General features: G+C 45.1%; 1 protein-coding gene across 15 annotated transcripts in view; it reads right to left on the reverse strand.

Moving 5' to 3' along the window:
* Positions 1 to 2686: 2686 nt before the first annotated feature.
* PTPN3 (protein tyrosine phosphatase non-receptor type 3) overlaps positions 2687 to 19759 on the reverse strand; it is a 120128-nt gene continuing 103055 nt past the window's right edge. For all 15 annotated transcript variants that reach the window (XM_078350228.1, XM_078350193.1, XM_078350201.1 and 12 more), the window contains 7 exons: positions 14706 to 14796; positions 14373 to 14434; positions 12650 to 12796; positions 6379 to 6507; positions 5336 to 5481; positions 4701 to 4836; positions 2687 to 4078 (listed from right to left, as the gene is read on the reverse strand). In XM_078350228.1, the coding sequence (XP_078206354.1) occupies positions 4001 to 4078; positions 4701 to 4836; positions 5336 to 5481; positions 6379 to 6507; positions 12650 to 12796; positions 14373 to 14434; positions 14706 to 14796 (789 nt within the window). In that variant the 3' untranslated portion in view covers positions 2687 to 4000. The remainder of the gene's footprint in view (positions 4079 to 4700; positions 4837 to 5335; positions 5482 to 6378; positions 6508 to 12649; positions 12797 to 14372; positions 14435 to 14705; positions 14797 to 19759) is intronic.

Raw genomic sequence — 19759 nt, forward strand, 5'->3', positions numbered from 1 at the left:
ACCAGGTCAAGGCCAACATGGGAGTTCATGCTCCTGACCAGAGGGAAGGTGGAGATGAGCAGAGAGCACTCTCTTCCAAGAGTTCATTTAAAAATGAAAGGAAAAAGCAAATACAAGAAAATATTTGCAGAAATCTATTAGAATAAAAATATCAGTGGACAATAACAGTGTTGTATAGCTTGAACATTTTTATATCGATCAAATTGTTTTTCAGTAGAATCACTGATAGAACAGGTCAGAATGAAAAACATTCCAAATATACAGAAAACAGATTGCTGCTCAATTATGATCCTTTCCCAAATAACTTCACACACATTCTTTGGTTGCTCCAAACAGAATGGGAGCTATGAGGATGGTGGCTCAGCCAGGCCATCAGATTCCCAAGTATTTTGTCCCTGGTCTGAGGTCACAGAATCTTTGCCATTTTTACCGAGACTGCTCTCAGCGGAGGATGAAAGGCAAGAACCAGAGGGCGGCCATCCTCGTCATTGCATTTAACAGTGCCAGTCTGAGGGACAATCACCTGGTGACAAGTTGCAGAAATGTGACACATCTCTGTAGGAGCCATAAAGCTTTGGTTTAGGATTAATTTTGGTTCTCTGGAATATTAGGCTCCCAGAATGGCAAATCTTGACTTCACCTCATCCAGCCCAACCTTCCCTTTTTACATATAAGAAAACTGAGGGTTGAGGGCAATATATCTTGCCTAAGTCCAGGTCTAGACCCAAACCCTGCCTCTCACAATCTTTCCCTATTTCTGTTGCCTCTGGTGGATGATGAGGCCTTTTTTGCTTGCCCTCAAATGATCATTTCTGAGGGACCAAAGGAGAAAGATCAAGTAGCAGCAACATAGCAGCAGTGGTATCCACACTAATCTAAAAGCGCATTTAAATATGAATTACTGTGGTAGGAAACGAAAGACTAGTACAAGTGTGTGATATGACCACTGCCCCCCCAACCCAACTGAGTTGCATCTTTGCTTCTGCAAAGTCAAAACACCAAGTGCAGGTTCTAGAAGGTGACATCAGCAGGGATCGCTCATCTTGATTAAATTGGCACATCAATATGGAGCCTCATTAGATCTTCTAGAATGTGCCAGAACGTAGGATGTAAATGTCTTCTCCATTCATATCCAGCCAAATTTCCCAGGCAAAATATTTATCCTGATTCTGATGCAGTTCTTCACTTAGGACTAAAAAAAAAGGCTTAAGTATAATTGCTTAAGTGTATAAGGTAGTGATACAGGAATCTGGAGCTACCGATTTTAAGTGGTAATGTCTACATAATTTACTTGTGTCTTTTGCTGTTTTAGATAATTCTCTTGTCTTCTTCTTCCCAGTATTTTCTAGATTTTGTTTCTGGCAACTTCTGGTGCATCAGAACTGCTGGCCTGCCCAGTGGCAGAAAAAACTGTCTGCAACCTCCTCGTAAGCTTTTCAAAAATATATGTGACCGTAACGGCAACATTTCTGCAACCACAATAATTTGTTTTGGAGAAAAACAATAAAACACCCATCTCCAAAGACATTCAGACTACTTTGCAAACATTTTGCACACAGGGTGATGATGCATTTTTATCAAAACGGCAATGATTTGCTAAATATCCTAATGGCATTTAAATTTATGCCAGCGTTCCCTCCACCCCCTCTTCCTTGGAGCTTTGCTGAATTTTTCTGAGTCCAGATTATTTTGTGCTCTTGTTCTCTCTCTTCTAGAAGAATATTTTCCATTTTCCTCTCATAAAAACCCAGTTAGGCTGGGTGCAGTGGTTCAGGCCCATAATCTGAACGCTCTGGGAGGCTGAGGTGGGAAGATCACTTGTGGCCAGGAATTAGAGCAGCCCAAGCAACACATCAAGATCCTATCTCTACAAAAAAATAAAAATAAAAAATGAGCCAGGTGAGGTGACATGCACCTGCAGGCCCATGTCAAGGAGGCTGAGGTGTGAGGACTGCTTGAGCCCAGGGATTTGAGGCTGCAGTGAACTATGATCATGTCACTGTACTCCAGCTTGGGCAACAGCGAGACCCTGTCTCTAGAAAGAGAAACAAAAATCCAGTGGATTCTGCTTTTGACTGTTATGTTTTTGGGCTAATCACTGATAACTAAACTTTTCTAAGTAACTCATCCACAGCAGTGGCTGTTGATATTCCAGCTGATGAAGTCACATGAATAGCATGATCTTATTCAATCCTCATGTTCAATCTAAAAGTCCTACGTATTGTTTTTATTTTACAGATAATGAAAAAGAGGTAGAGCTGCTAAGTGAGCAGGCCCCCAAGTAGTTAGTGCTGAGTGGGAACAGGAACTGAGTCTCCTGCCCCTCAGCTGCAAACTTTCTGGTGGTTTCTTGTTTTGCAGTATGGGGTTATGGTACTGTGTGACATCTCCCTCCCACCTCTGCCACTTGGCAGTAAAATATCCATGTAGAAAAGACGGAAAGCATGCAAGTAAATATGCTAGCTCTGGAAATAAAGAATCTTTAGGGTCCTCCCACCCCCTTATATAGGTCTTTATCCATCTTGCCACCAGCAAACTATTCAATTGGCACCGAATTTGCTGAATATCAAAATGGCTTCATTTCTGTGCACGATAACAGGGAAACATCTTTTCCATAAATACCATTAAGAACCTGGCTTAACTCTCTCTTTTGAATACATAAAAACCACTATTTAAAAATGCCACATTAAATGTTTATGCCATTTATTTTCCTTAAATAATAATTTGCTACAATCCTGTCACAAATTTAAAAAAATTTAACACAGTATTCACAAAGGCAGAATTCTTTAGGACGATCAAAGTGATGGTCTTAGAATAAATTAACATCAGATTGTATTTATATTCAGATAGTCTGATCCTCTCCTTTGAAATGCAATGGAGACCATTGTAACTGGGGGTGAATGCACACAGTTGTTCTTCTATACAGAGACTCATTCTTTATGTATACTCAACGGTAATTTGAATCGTTAGAAATCCTGAGAAACACTCACCCCTGGGCACACACACGTACACACCCCACGGCCAACCCTCCAGAAGCTCGGTTTCCCATGGTTCAATTACTAGACGCTCTTTTCTTGAAGGCCAAACATTCAGAATATTTAGATGACATTGTCCCATCTCCCCTTGGAAAAATCATAAAGTTTCAAGTGTAGGAACTTGAAGTAGCAGCAATACATGTAGGAGATTCAGTAGTCAGTGATTCCAGTCCTGGGTGCTGAGTGTGCAGTAGGAGGCAAGCAGAGACAAGAGACACACCTGCTTCTACAACTAAGCCACGAGATGACCAGAACATACTGAGGGTCCCAGTTCTCAGAGTCTCAGCTGAAAACTCACCTGAATGCACATTACAAATCCAGGTCAGGCACCAAGAGGAAACCTGAAGGGGGATACGATTCTCAGAAACATGAGTATCAGAAGTTGCCGGGAGATGAGACAAAGGGAGAGAGGGCAGAGAGGTGCTGCTCAGCCTTCAGCCTGACCCCCAGCACCCTGCCATTTAGTATATTTGTCAGGGTTTCCTTAGCATCAGTGCAGGTGAACCTGAGTTGTTCCAGCTCCACCTAGAAGTACAGAAAGCTCAGCCCTTATAGTCTGACACACAGAAACAAAACATCCAAACGACCCGAGATAACTATACCATCTTGTTGCTGGGAGGTCAACAGCTCTGTGGGTGTCCCGTCTCAATTGCTCCAGGATGCCAACAGGGGTGTGTGTGGTGATGTTAGGGAAGAAGGCATTAGGACAGGCCCCAAACTGAGATCCCTTTTGTATCTTTCCATAGAAATACAGGCCTAAATGATGCCATAAATGCATGCTTATCTACACCAGTTCCTATGTACACAATGTCTTTTCTACAGAAATTTAAAGTGCCTGGGTTCAGAGGTGCCCATTCCTTTCCCACAGCTACTGGTTCCTCTTGCTGCTTCCAGAGAGGAGGTCTGCCCTCCTCTCTCAAGGAGGATGGCCTTGGGAAAGAGGAACGGACGTTTTCACAGTTGTCTTAACTAGGATCCAGCATCTGGACTAAGCCTTCTTCATACACACGAAGAATCGCTTCACACACAAACTTGTATTGGCTCTGGAAAAGAAAACAAAGCTGTTAAGTCCCGTAGCTTCAGGAAATGCTGCCCACCCTGTACCGGTGGGTCTTTTGCAGCATTTGTAAATACTTCCTGAGTGCCAACTCCCCCATTTGTGTGGAGCCTTAATCATGCTCATTCCACACCGCGTCACCGCCCTGCTTGGAGTTCCAGGGGAAATCCCCAAGGGTTCCTCTTGAGGACAAGAGGATGTGGCACATGACCCTGCTTTGAGCTGTTCCACCCATGGAGGACTGTGCAGGTACTCAGGGACCACATGGGTGGGACAGATCTCAAAGTAGGGTCATATGAAACATGCACGGAGCCAAAAGGAGTACCCAGGTCTAGGTAGGAAGGTGATGTAGAAACGATGGTTCAATGATACAGAATCCAACCAGGGCTCCTCCCTGACAGACGGGCTGGTAGGACAAACCACAGAGGCAGCAGAGCTCAGAAGGGAGATGGGTGTGGGTTGTAGCCACTGACAAGCTCTGAGAATCTGGGCAAGTGGTTCAGTCCCCTGAGCTGCAGTCTCTTGACCGACGAAGCCCTCCTCTCAGGCCTGCCTGGTGTAAGTGCTCAGAAGGGGACAGCCATCATTATTACTGGATTTCTACTCACTGATGTCTGCACCATCATGGCGCGCTGGTCTCGCATTTTTCGGACAATATCCAGGGGGTAAACGGGCAGGTTCCTCTCAGTTAGGCACATAGCTGTTTCCATAGTGACCAACACACCGGTTCGACCTATTCCAGCACTGGAAAGGGGAGAGGAGACAGATTTGGGATTTGTCTGAGTAGCCTTTCTGCATGGCCCAGTGTTGACTCAGAAGGGGCTTTCCTCTCCTGGCCTTGGAGAAGACAAAATGCACTCAGGGTGCGCTCTCAAACAGGCTGAGACAGCCTATCCTCACACAGCCGAGGCTGGGGGCTAACAGCCAGTGGAGAGAGAGCCAGTGCTAAGTGCCAAATCCCCTCCCTTTCTCACTCATATCTATGATGAAGGTCAGCTGACAGAGGGCAGGAGAAAGGGCGTGCGGGGGACTTTCTTCGTCAGCTCTGCGCTGCATTCACAAGTTTAGGATTTCATAAAATTCCAAATCACTTTTGAAATAGTGAAGAACTACAGTCAACAGAGGTCTGTAAGAGCACACTACTTTGTGGGATATAGGGTGGGTTTGGTGCCTGCCAATTCTCTCCAGGCCTTTCCCAACAGGCAAAAGTATCCCAAACCTAACAAAACAACAGGTGCCATACCTGCAGTGAACCAAGACGGGCTCATTGTCCACTCTCAAGGACCTCACATAGTTTACAAATTCCAGAAAGTCAGAGGAGTCATCGGGCACACCGTGGTCAGGCCACGCGACGTATTGGAGATGTGTCACTGTGTGCTCTTCGCCGGTCTGTGGGAGATGCAGTGGTTTTGGTAAGCCCACCCAGCCCCAACCCAGACACCAGAGGGGCCCTGTCTCCTGATGCTTTCTCCCCCGGTGTGCAGCCCTGCTGCGGCCCCTACCAATTCCTTCCCTGCTTCCCCAAAGATCTCCATCCCCTCTCAGGCTCAGCCGTAGCCTGTCCTGCAGGCCTGCTTTCCTTGATCACTGTGCCCAGTGATTTCCTCCATTTCTCCTATGGTACTTGCTATTAGGGGCCACACATGCTAACAATCTCTAACTGTAGCAAAATATACATAACACGAGGCACTGTAACCACATTTAAATGTCCCGTTCAGTGGCATTAAGAATAGTCGCAATTTTGTACAGCCATCACCACTATCTATTTCCAGAACTTTAAAAATCCCACAAACATAAACCCTGCACCCATTATGCCATATGGCATAATGTCCACATATCTCCTTTTTCCTCCTTCCCCAGGCCCTTGGCAACCACTGTTCTACTTTCTGTCTCTATGAATTGGATGACTCTAGGCACTTCACAGAAGTAGAATCCTACAGTATTTGTCTGTCTGGCTTATTTCACTTAGTATAATATGCTCAAGGTTCCCTTGTTGTAGCAGGGGTCAGAGTCTCTTCCTTTTTAAAAGCTGAATCATATTCCATTATATGGACAGACTGTGCACTGTTATCCATTCCTCCGTTGATGGACACTGGGCTGCTTGTGCCTCTTGTGACTAGGGCCACTACGAACTTTGGGTCCTGCCTCGTTGATGGGCAGTCTTGTGTGCTGAAATGCTTGCCAGGTGGAAACAGAGAGCACACCCAGAAGCAGGACCACCTGGGATGACAGCGGCTGCTGATTCAGCACCTGCCCCACCACTGTGCCTCTCTGGCTGCAGCTCACCTGGGTGTTTGTGACCAGCATTTCTCGGGACACATAGGCAATGGTGCAGTCCTCTGACTGACACTGGATGTGAAAGCTGCCATGGTCCATGACGTCGGGGGGATCCGGCCAGTACTGGTGACATTTGGTCTGTAAAGAAACCACCAAGAGTGAATAAGCCCCTTCTGTGGGGTGTCCGTGCAAGCAGTTAACCCTGGACAGGCGGCTGACTTAGGCAAACTCTCATGCACACCCAAGAGAGCTGAGGGAAGAAAACAAACTGTCTGTGTTCAGTCTGATCAGCTGTCTGTGTTCTTAGGGTGGGGTGGGGGCAGCCTGCCAGGGGTCCGGCCACAGGTCTCGGCTCAACCCCGGGCTGCAGCCTGGAGGAGGAGGAGAGACTCAGTGTCTTCATCACCAGGGGCCATTTGCAGGAAGAGCAGCAGGACCTTGGCCTGTAAGCAACCTCTCTACCCTCCCCCAGTCCCTGAGGTCCCTCCTCCTGTACTTCTCCTCCACCATCCTCCCCACCCTTTTGAGGAGGCGGCTCCAGGCACAGCAGTTAAAGGCACACATCTGGTGTCACACACAACTCCGCCGGGATCCTTTCCTCCTCCATTTGTCAGCCAGATGATGTTGAACCGGTTACTTAACCTCTCTGATTTTCATGTTTTCCACCGAAAAGATGGAGATGGCTCCTGCCTCAGGGCTGGTGAGGCGGCCAGAGGTGGTGTGCAGTGCTTAGGCACTGTGGGGTCGGGGGGCAGGCCAGGGGTGGCCATTACTTCTGCTGCTGTCACGGGTTACACACCAGCTTGAGTAAGAGTGATCAGAGGTTCCACAAAAACCCAGATTAAGGGATTCCCAAACCGAGATGAATCCTTTCTCACTGGAGCAGTGTCTCTGAAGCCTTTGAAGGTTTTCTTAGCTGAAGTCCTAAGGAGGTGATATCCCCACACAGCAGACAAGGAACCCAGGGCTACTTGGGATTAAGTGACTTGCCCAAGGCCATGGGGCTGCAGTGATGCAGTCTAGCACTCTTCCTATGGCCCCCCAGTGTCTCTCAATATGTCTCTGCTGTCCCCACAGACGGGCTGATCCCACCACCCTCCCCAATTTCTATTGCCCCCCTTCCAAAACCTGCAGGTTGTCCTGTAAGCCATCTGAGCACCTGCCTCTGGCTTCTAAGCAGACTTCACGGCTAGGCTGTCCATCCCATCATAGATCCTTCTGTCAGTTAAATCCTAACTCATTAAACAAGCATTTTCCCCCAAGCCTATATGCGGTTATACCAACTTAAGTAAAAATCATGTTTGTTCATGGTGGGAAAAGTGGCATAACTATAGTATACATGTAATTTGTTAGAAAACAGCTTCTCTATTCTTACTTTCAAATGTCACAGTGAATACCTGAAATTAAAGTATGCTGCTGGAAAGCTGGAGCTAAGAATTTACTTGGAAAACTTAAATATGGGTAATTTTGGTTAGTAGCCATGTTGTGACTTTGCTTGGACATTAGGGGGTTAAGGGCTGTAGGGCCCAAGGCAGAGTGGACAGACACAGGTCCTCTCTTGTCCCCTTATCTGCACAGGAAGGATAAATCCCCGTCCTGTAGGCTCCCAGTGGTTCCACCCACAGGAGAAATGCAGGGAAGAGATTCTCTGACATGATCAACCCATGTAAGGCAGAACTACAAATATCTGTACTTCCAGGGAGTCTCCCCTTATTCCATGGTGACTCTGACTAGTGCTAGACTCTCTCTCTACCTCTGACCAAATACAGATTGTATTTCAATTTGGATCTGAAAGCACCAGGGCGGGGGGAGTAGAAAGAGCAAGATGTCTGTGGAGATCGTGAGTTTCAACCCTGGTTAATAAATTCTACTAAACATATTTGGTTAGTGGTCTTGGGGAAATTACTGAACTTCTTTGGGCCTCAGTCTCCACATTAATGCTGCTGCAGTGAGGGGTGATGATGCTGAAGCGCGGTTATCTTTAGAACGGCAGATGCTCAGCACTGAAGGTGCCTTTCATGAACATGGCTTTACCTTGGCTTCAAAACAACCCTATGGAGTAGGTACTATGGTTGTCTCTGTTTTGCATACGTGTAAACTGAGGCTCAGAGAATGAGTCCGTGTGTCAGATCACATGGAGAGGAACTGGGGCAGAGCTGGAATTTCACAACAGGCCTGTGTACTCTTAGCCAGGCTGACACACTCTGGAATGACAAGAAAACGCACCTTCCTTGGGCTGTGGTTCCTAGATGCATTTGCTGAACCAATGAGAGGGGCTGACGAAGCCTGACTCGGAGATTGGTTCCCTGTGGAAGAGCCTTGTTGCCTAAGTGGACATTTTACCAGGCAGTGTCCTTAAACACTAAATTTAAACAGTGATGTATGCAAAGCTAAGCCTATGTAGCGATGGAAGAAGCACTTCCGGAGAAGTCACCAATGGACCACGGAGGTCATGGAGCTGGGAGGCCGGCAACATGCTCCTGCGTGCGAGACCCCGGGCAGGTGCTGCCAGAAGAGCTTGGAATGCTCTGTCCTCAGTGATTTGCAGGCCTGAGTGGGGCTTGTTTCTCATTTTCCAGTCCTCAAGTATGGTTTTGAGAAGAGGCTTCAGGAAGGGAAAGCTGACCAGGGAGATGGCTTCTGAAAGGATGTGTCTTTCTAGACCAGAGGGAACAAGCCACAGGCAGGGTGGAAGAAAAGCCATACACCTGCTGTGAGTCCCACTCTACTCAGTGCATGGTATGGGCAAACACAAATGGGACACACTGACAATTTCACCTCTCTGAGAAAGGGACACACCTGCTCACCTGGAGTGACTGATTCCCAATCCAGAGGAACTGGTGGGTGGTAATGAGGACGAGATAGGAACTTTGGGATAAAGGGCTCGGGTCATTTGGTTATCCAAGGGTTTGTAACAGGAGAGGGAGGAAATAGACACGCTGGATTTCAGAAGAACAGGTTCCTAAAGATGGGTAACATGCCAATGATGGAGAAAGAGCACTATCTCAGGAAGATGGACCAGTTAGGGTTTAGTGGGAGTCAGGGGCCAACTTTAGAAGGCTTCATGGTGAAAAGGTTGCTTTCTTGCTCAGTCAATCAACATCCCTGGCGACATGGAGATGAATTAGGCAGGATGAGGCACCATCCTCAAGGTGCTCTCGAATCTGGTGTGGGGAATGTGGTCAAAAGAAAAGACAGACAGAGGGAAGGCTCACACAGGAGAGGGAGGCAACACCCTGGAGAGAGAGCACAGGAATCTCAGCACTGAAGGACGAGGGTCTCCATCAGGTTGGCAAGGCAAGGATGGATCATTCAGGCAGAAGGAATGGGACACACATGGTTAAGAGGTAAAGAGGCATGTGGTATACCCAGGGAATGACAGAATGATACACCTGCACAGAAGGTACAAGTCAGTCTCAAGGTGAGGCTTTGCTTGGTGCATGTGAGAAGCCACCAGAAGGTTTGAGCAGAGAAATGGCTGGATCAGGCAACCCTCTGGAAAGGTCTCGCTGAAAGCTGTGCCAACGGATGGACCAGACGTGGGGAGGGGGAGCCTCTACGCCACGAAGCCACTAAGGAGAGGCTATTGCTCCTCCTGGAAGAGAAATACAAAAGCTCTGAGAGAAGGCAGGGGTCTTGGGGATGGAGAGGGAGACCGATGATGGCAGGCTGTGGTGAGTGGACGTGGGAAATAAGAGAAAGGAGGGGCCAAGACCAATTCCAGGTTCCTGGCTTGGGTGACTGGGCAGATGGGTGCCACTGGCCAGGGTGGTGAGCTCATGTGTGGCCACCTGGGTGCAGGTGTGTAGCTGACAGCTTCAGCTTCGGGCACCTTGTATGTGAGGACACTCGGGTAGATGTGTCCTATCAACAAATAAGCAGGTGGGTCTGGGTTCAGGAGGTGGAAGGAATCGGTGCCTATATCCATTTGCTGAACCAACCAGAGGGGCTGATGAAGCCTGACTTAGAGATCGGTTCCCTGTGGAAGAGCCTCGTTGCCTAACTGCATATTTTACCATGCAGTGTCCTTAACAGATAACAAGAGCAAGGGGGTTTGTAGAGCTTTGTGCTCCCCCAAACCTAATCCTGTCACCTCATATGATCCTCGTGGCAACCCAAAGGCCCCTAATATCACCCAGAGCAGCAAACCTACCTCCCTGCCCTGAGAGATGAGGAGGGCAGGATCCTGACTTACTACGCCACATGGAGCACCCACTATGGGATGGGCAGCCGGTCTAGGGTAGCTCATTCTTAATTCACAAAACAACCCCAAGAGACAGGCATTACTACCTCCTCTCTAGTGATGAGGGAACTGAGGCTTAGAGCCCTGTGCAAGGCTAAACGGTGAAAAGTGCTAGAGCTAGAACTCAAATGCCTTCTCTGATCTCAAAGCCCTCCCTCTGTCAGCCAGCGGGGCCAGAAAGAGTACCTGTATTAATCACATACAGACGTAGAAAATAGTATTTCTCTTCAAAAGAAACATCTCTGATGGAAAGTGAGGGAGAATAACTTTTTCAATTGTAAAGTCATGTTTCTAAGAAGAAACCCATGAGCCTCAAGGGAGAGCACAAAGAAAAACATTTTGGGTAGGAATTTAAAAAGGGAGAAATCAAGTATCTCACAGGGAGTGTCCCACTGATCGCTGGGGATATGAGGCTTCAAAGGAGGCTTGAGGCTCTCTCTGCACCTGCAGACCTGAGAGCAGCGCAGCTTGGGGGTGCGGACTCCAGCCAGCCGCATACCTGCTGGGAGTCCTACTCCACTAAATGCATGGTATGGACTCTGGCCAGCTGCACACATGCTGATACTCCCAATCTAGTAAATGCATGATATGGGAGAAAACAAATGGGAGACGCTGAAAGTTTCATCTGTCAGGGAAAGGGGCAAAGTTGTTGCCTGGAGTGATGGACTCCTAATCTGGAAGAACTGGTGAGCAGTGATGTGGACAGGTTAGGGCCTTCAGGATAAAGGGCTGAGGTTATCCTGTCATCCAAGAGTTTGCAACAGGAGAGGGAGGAAGCATGCACCCTGGATTTCAGAACAGGTTACTACAAATGGATAAACAGAGGAGGTTAAGTTCCAGGGTCAGGGATAGTGAAGGGAATGCTAGACTTCAGAGGAGATGGGAATCACTAATGCAGGAAACTGACGAAGCAGCTGGAATGGCTTCAGTGAGAAGGAAAGCACTGGGAAACAAAGAAACCCTCGGAGTCACAAGGGAGACCGCAGATAAGCTCAGGTGCAGAGTGGACATCAACAAAAGAGGGGGGCTGTCAGCAGCACAGAGCCAGCAGGGCAGCAGCCACAGGAGCGGCCAGGGGAAGATGAGGCCTCCTGGATCACAGGAAGCGCATTTTCTTTCTTTCCTTCTTTTTTTTTTGAGATGGAGTTTCGCTGTTGTTACCCAGACTGGAGTGCAATGGCATGATCTCGGCTCACTGCAACCTCCACCTTCTGGGTTCAAGCAATTTTCCTGCCTCAGCCTCCCGAGTAGCTGGGACTACAGGCGTGCACCACCATGCCCAGCTAATTTTTGTATTTTTAGTAGATATGGGATTTTACCTTGTTGACTAGGATGGTCTCAATCTCTTGACCTCATGATCCACCCGCCTCGCCTCCCAAAGTGCTGGGATTATAGGCGTGAGCCACCGCCCAGGGCCCAGGGCATTATATCCTGAGCTGGAACGAGCCAAATGAAGGAAAGAAGGGGGCTGCTATCCAGGGCAGAACGTCTGTCACCAACCAAACCTAAGACAACAGACCTTTCCTGGGCAGGGGTGAGCTCCCTTTTCTCTGAGGAGAAGAATGACCTTTCTGCTGAAAAGGCAGAGTCAACATTACAGGGAAAAGAGTAGGCTAGACAGATAAAACGGGACAGCACCGAGCTGCCTCAACGGATTCTACAGAAAATGGCACAGTGATGTAACTTCTACTTTTTACAAAGGCCACTGTGAACCTGGTACGCACGTTGCTCTTTCAGGACCAGCACTTGTCCTGGGTGGTCAAGGCCATGTCACTGCCGGGGTTCTGAGGCACATGAAGAAAGGCTAGAAGAAGTGCCTTCTGGCCCGTTATAATGGATCCAAGGTGGGACTGGGCAGAAGGAGGGCTGAGCTTCCTGTCACTGGGAGGTGTGTATTGGTTGCTCTGTAGAGGAGATTTAGGGTCACATACAGGCTGGACCAGGAGACTCTGACGACCCTGCCCAGCACTGAGATTGGCGCTCCACAGAGCATGGTGTGACACTGCACACATGTGAACTGGAAATCAAGCTACTTACCCGCCCTCGCTCTGTGAGAGTTGTCAACATAACGATGAGTGACAGTTTCTGATCCCAGACGACCTGCCAAAACTGTGCACAGGTATGCGGCAGAGGCCCCTGAGCGGCGATGTACCTGTTCACAAGTTTAGCAGCAGGAATTTCCATCTGGCAAGAAATTGGTCAAGTATTAGACTCTGTTGCTGCCACAAGGTGGATAGGGAACTGGGTTTTAAACTTCCACTTGCTAATTGGCATCACACCAGAAAAAGATCTCTTTATCAATTCATAGCAAATAAGAAAAATCAAACAAGTTACTTCTAAAACTCCTTGAAAAAAGATCTGACAACACCAGCATTAGATCTTTAAGATAACAGTGTGTGGTACTCAGTAGGCAAAAATCAGAACTCTGTGCAACGGCAGAAGAGTTTAAATGACTTTCATTGCTCTATCCTGAATAGAATCGATACTAGCTATCTACATTTTTAGCAGTATATACCATTCCTACCCCCTAAGTCTTTCTCTCTGCAGAGTTTTCTATCAAAATCAATTTACATTTATTTAAAGTACAGACCCATACAGGTTTACGCCACCAATTCTGGGTGCACTTTGCTTTCTGCATGGCTTCCAATGCTTGTATCATAAAGTTGATCAATCTTGATATTAAATGTTGAAATGTTTTGAAATGAGTATTTCAGGTAGAAACAGACCTGCTCCATATTTCCTTTTTCCCCTCTGGACAGAGCACTCAGAACCGGCTGAGCTTTGGGCTGCCACTGGGATTCACTCACTCTCAGGTAGGCAAGGTAAAGGAAGTCTTCTAATTCGTGGTTTGGCTGGTGCTTGGGTAAATGGCTTCCTCAGTCCTGGGATTGCATGAAAAGACTGGTCTTTGTGATGTTGCTGCCCCTAACATTTCTGATGCTCTGCTTTTAAGATACTGGGGATGTTGAAGTGAGGGTCACTGAATCCATGGACGCTTTGGAACAGGTGGAATCACGGATGAGACCAGTTTTTATTAGGGCATTTCTCAACAATCTGTTCTAACTTGAGAACTTAATCTGAGAAATCATCTGTCTGTTTAGGAGTTGGCAGACCACGTATCGCCTGAAGGCCAAATCTGCCTGCCACCTTGCAAGCTAAGAGTGGCTTTCAATCTTTTTTAAGTGGTTACATTTCAAATGCAAAGACCACATATCACTATCTGGTTGCCTACAGAAAGTCTGACCCCAGGTTCAGATAGAAGGAATGGAAGTTTAGATAGGCACTTGCAAAGAGAAAACAAGTGCTTTTCCCATAACACGTGAAACATTCCACTTTTTCTTTTTGGGTTATATGTACAAAGAAGGTTTTGTTTTTCACTTTTTTTTTTTTTTTTTTTGGCAGGATGACACTAACTACATGGAGAGAAACAGTTCCAAACATGCCACTGGCAGAAACAAACACCTGAATGGAAGCAGCTCAGTACAGAGGCAGGCGGAAGACTGAATTAGAAACACAGAACAAGTCTCGTCCCCTCTTCCGTGAGCTTTGTGACCTTTCAAATTATTTTAACTCTCCGAACCTTAGTTTCCTCCTCTGTAAAATGAGACTATTCTGCCTTCCCTCCCGTGGCTGCTGCGGTGCTGATATGCGACGGTGAACAGGAAAGCGCTTTGGTAACTGCAAAGCCCCACACAGGCCCTCATCATCATCATAACAGCGGTGAATGTGCTCTTTAGCATCATCCAGATTCCTAACTTACGTTCACATAACTTGCATTGATATAATCTTCATTTCCCTGCAATAATACCCGGGTGGTGTCATCTGCGGGGAAGAGAAAAAATTACCAATCATTCCGAGCATTATTTTTATCATACCAAGTAAACCAGAGTTCAGTTCCCAGCCCCATCTGCAGCTCTGCCACATTAGCATAAACACTATTCCCCAACTGTTGAGAGTCTGAAATGGCTGCAGTAAAGACGCTGGTGTTTACAGACACACTGAAAATCGTTCCAGAATACCAGACAATCTGTTTTAAAAAGGGAAACATTATCTCAGTGGAGGGGGGAAGGAGGCATTCATGCCGGATACTCACAAGGCAGCACATCTTTATATCGGTTTTTGTCCAAATTTTGAGGCAGCTTTGCAAACGTGATGGCCAAACCTGGCTTTTTTCTGTAGAGTTGCTATGTGAGAAATAGAGAAAAAAGAAAGCATTGCAAAAATCAGATGAAAAAAGTGTGAAAACATACTTTATCATTCACAGCACCAAAATCTTAACATTTTAAAGTGATTATGTGTTATATACTAAGAGATAATCTTCTCAATGAGAAATTCTACAGTTCCACGAGAAACTGACTAAACACTTTCATAGTTTTTTTTTTTAATTTGAAAAATGCCACAGGAAGGGTCTGGTACTCAGGTAATGGAGCATGGTAAGTGAAATCTTATCTTTATGACAACTATTTGACAAGAGCTGAAAGCAAGAGGTCCGGGGAAGAATTCGGACTCAAAATTAAATGGAAATCATCTAAGTTAGTCTCGAACCATTTCCCTCCAATTCAACACAGGGAACCACACCCTTTAAGAACAAAAGCACTTCATTCATCATTGTAGGAGTCTGTTTGTACAGGAAAAACGTTTACCCCAATACACAGTAAACTTCATTTACAGAGGTACTTTCCTACACATGTAATCACTACTGAAAATCTCAAATAACAAAATCTTTGTAAATGTAAAGTCACATATTAGACATGTCTGTATGGTACCTGACACGATTTTCACAATAGCCCTGTAAGAGGTATTAACTCTATTCTTACTTTGCAAGTTCAATGCTTTGCCCAAGATCACAAACAAGAACTCGGATCTGACTCCAAAGCTTGTTTTCTTTTCTGTATGATCTCCTTTCAATCTCTTTCTACTAGTGATTTTTATTAACTCTATGGGAGTTTAAAAACAGTTTTTTCAGTGTTGGAAGTGATTTTTTTGAGTGTGTGTGTGGAAGATTTGGGAAATTCAGCTAATATAAAGAAAAATATTATCAGTAATTTCACAACCTTGAGATGAGCTTTTCATATATTTTCTCCAGCTTTTTTCTATGCCTACATGCACACAAATGAACAGAAGCATATATACGCAAACATATAATACATTTATATACTGTTTTTAAAAGCAAAAAATGAGACTCGACAACATATTGCTGCGTTTTATTTTCTTCCTGAGACAAGGTCTCTGTTGCCCAGGCTGGAGTGCAGTGGCATGATCTCGGCTCACTGCAACCTTCGCCTCCCAGGTTCAAGCGATTCTTGTGCCTCAGCCTACAGAGAAGCTGGGACTACAGATGCGTATCACCATGCCTGGCTACTTTTTGTATTTTTAGTGGAGCTGGATTTCCTCATGTTGGCCAGGCTGGTCTCAAACTCCTGACCTCAAGTGATCCACCTGCCTGGGCCTCCCAAAGTGCTGGGATTACAAAGTATAAGCCACTGTGCCGGCCATATTGGCACTTCCTTATGCTACATGTTCTATGCAACCTAAGTGTCCTAAAAGAAGATAAGTATTCCTTAGAAAAAGTTTCGAAGTCAAGACATTTGGAAAATACTTATTTTATGTTCTATGAATCTCTAACAAGATTAGTCCTGCAATGCATAATGCAAATATTTGTTTAATTACAATCAGCTAAGCATTTCTCAAGCTAATCTGGCCATGGAAAATCTCAGCATCTAATGGAGTATTCTGGGAAATAATGATCCTAATTTTCAAGCTGCTTTCTCCTACTTATTGTATAGTATCTATTTCCCATGTCATTCTTTTTTACACATATGATCTTTAATGGCTCAATAATCTAGTTTACTATAATGTATTTTAACTTTTATCCTACTTTTTCATTAGGCTGTTTTCAAATTTTTTTACTCATAAACTTCTAAGAAGAGAATTAAATAATATATTTAAGGGTTTTTGTTTTTTAGATGGAGTTTCACTCTTTTGCCCAGGCTGGAGTGCAGTAGTGAGATCTTGGCTCACTGCAACCTCAGCCTCCCAGGTTCAAGCGATTCTTCTGCCTCAGTGTCCCGAGTAGCTGGGATTATAGGTGCCCACCGTCACACCTGGCTAATTTTTGTATTTTTTGTAGAGACAGTGTTTTGCCATGTTGGCCAGGCTTGTCTCAAACTCCTGACCTCAGGTGATCCACCTGCCTCGGCCTTTGAAAGTGCTAGGATTTTTAAGAGTTTTGATACATATAACCAAGTTGCCCTACAGGGATGTATGATAAATTCACTAAATTGTGGCCAATAGCCTTGATAAAGATGTGTTTGCAGTTTCAGTAGGGAGGGAAAAAAGGATTTCTCCCTCTATATTTTTACAAATTGTATTGTTTTGTAAACTGGCTTCTGTTAGTCTGTTTTTTTCTCTTACTAAATAAACAAATTGCACAGAACTCCCCAGCAGAGAATTAACGTGGAGTGTTTGGGTCATAATAATGGTACCCTATCTTATACATTTGCCAAATGTCCAGAATTCCCAAACACTCCAAAAGCTCAGCTACTCACCACCTTTACAGTTTCAGTTTATTATCATCAAGTAGCTGAACGACTTCTTAAATCTCTGCAGTCTTTAATAAACTCTGAGTTCATTTTAGGAATAAACTAATCATTTATTGGAGGTTTTGGGTTGAGTCTGGCAAAGGCGGCATCTAAGTTACATTGACCTAGATGGCATTTTAGTTCTCACTAAGTGAATATAATCAACAATTAAGTGAACTTAGTATAAAGCTAACTTGGTGTGAAAAAGAGATTTTTTTTTTCAAACAACAAAAGTGTAAATATAATCAACTTGAGGTGGTCAAGCAGAAAAGCACAGCTATAGAAAAAGGCTTTAATTACCATTAAGACTTTAAACATATCTCAGCAGTAATGATCTGTTGACAAATTTGTAAAGTACTAAGATAAATCATCTATTAAAAAGTACTCTGGCAATGTTAACATTTGTTTTTTGAGACAGTCTCGCTCTGTCTTCCAGGCTAGACTGCAGTAGTGTGATCTTAACTCATCGCAACCTCTCCCTCCAAGGCTCAAGCAATTCTCATGCGTCAGCCTCCTGAGCAGTTGGGAATACGGTCACGTACCACCACATCTGGCTAATTTTTGTATTTTTAGTAGAGACAGAGTCTCACCATGTTGGCCAGGCTGGTCTCAGACTCCTGACCTTAAGTGATCCACCTGCCTTGGCCTTGCTATGTGCTAGGGTTACAGGTGTGAGCCACCACGCTCAGCCAGACAGTGTTTACAAATTTAAATGTGTACATTCTGGACTGTATTCAACAGAAATACATAAAGATACATGTCACAGAAGTTTATCAGCAACAAAATATTTATTCTCAGAAAACCAGACACAGCCTGGATGGTCCCCAAAGGGGAAGAAATGTTGACTTAAATGACAGTACAGTCTTACAGAAAATTCTGTGCAAGTAATAAAAAGAATATGACAGGTGGAAAGTACAGATTTCGAAGGATATCTATTCATATACTTTTAAGTGAAAAATACAAGGTACTGAATAATTTATACAATGAGGATCACATAATGGCAACACAGTGTATATAACGTGTAAACACACAATCTTGTGTGTGCACTTGTGTGTGTATGCATGTGTATACAATGTATCTGCATGAGCACTGAAACAAGTATGGAAGGATACATACAAAATTGTAGTTTGCAAATTATAACAAAGAGGAAGAAACTGAAGGGGATGGGGTCAGGAGACCATGTTACTTTGGTTATTTCTGAATTTTCTGAAGTATTGCAATGAGAACTGTTATTTTTAAATTCAAATGACTAGTGAGAAAAAGAAAATACTACAAAAGAAATATGTTTATAAAAAGTACAAAATTTTTACAAAAAGCTAGATGAACAAATCAAAATTAAGGTTGTTTGGCCTTTGGAAAATCTGACAATGCACTCATACTTTTGTTTGCTTTGCAAAGGCTAGCACTGAATAGGACTGAAGCAATTTAGTAGAAACACAATTCAAACACTTTGTTTCTTAAGTGTTATGAGTTGGTTATTGGCCAGGCACAGTGGCTCAGGCCTATAATCCTAGCACTTTGGGAGGCTGAGGTGGGCAGACAGCTTAAGTTCAGGAGTTCGAGACTAGTCTGTATAACATGGCGAAACCCCATCTCTACTAAAAATATAAAAATTAGCCAGGTGTGGTGACACGTGCCTGTAGTCTAAGCTACTTGGGAGGCTGGGGTGGGAGGATTGCTTGAGCCCAGGAGGTGGAGGCTGCAGTGAGCCAAGATCATGCCACTGTACTCCAGTCTGGGTGACAGAGGAAGACCCTGTCTCAAAAAGGGGAAAAAAAAGAGTTTTCACGTTCCTAATTTTTTTTTTTTTTTGAGACAGAATCTTGCTCTGTCACCCAGGCTGGAGTGCAGTGGTACAATCTTGGCTCACTGCAACCTCCACCTTCTGGGTTCAAGCGATTCTCCTGCCTCAGCCTCCCGATTAGTTGGGATCTGTGTACAGGCACGCACCACCACCATGCCCGACTAATTTCAGTATTTTTAGTAGAGATAGGTTTTCGCCATGTTGCACAGGCTAGTCTCGAACTCCTGAGCTCAAGCGAGCCACCTATATTGGCCTCCCAAAGTGCTGGGATTACAGGTGTGAGCCACCATGCCTGGCCTCAAGTTCCTAAATATACTGGCTCTTCTCCCGGCCCTGTGGGCTGCTTGGCAGTCCAGGTATGAAACACTGCTCTGAGAAGTGGGAGGGGCAGAGTAGAAAGTGAGTGTGGGGAACACAGGTATGTCTTTCTGGAAGGGTCAGGGATGGAACGGAATCAGTTAAGGCTTTGTGATATTGGCCAGAGTATCAGACACAGCTTTCAAGAGAACCTTCATTCTTTTTTCATTTTCCAATTCATTGGAAAAGTAAACAATTTGCTTTGGTTATTCCTGGGCTGAAGAAGTATGAGGCAGACAGCAGCTCCTGGCTGCAGACTCCTTAGACTCTGTCCTAGAATGGGAGCCACCAGGAAGCTGAGAGGCAGGGTCACCGGGATACAGAATGACAAAACTACTGAATTTTATGAAAAGTCATTGATTTTTATGTCCTAACATCCTTTGTTCTCATTCTATCAGAGTATAG

The sequence above is a fragment of the Callithrix jacchus genome, chromosome 1 (genome assembly GCF_049354715.1).
Source record: "Callithrix jacchus isolate 240 chromosome 1, calJac240_pri, whole genome shotgun sequence".
NCBI lineage: Eukaryota > Metazoa > Chordata > Mammalia > Primates > Cebidae > Callithrix > Callithrix jacchus.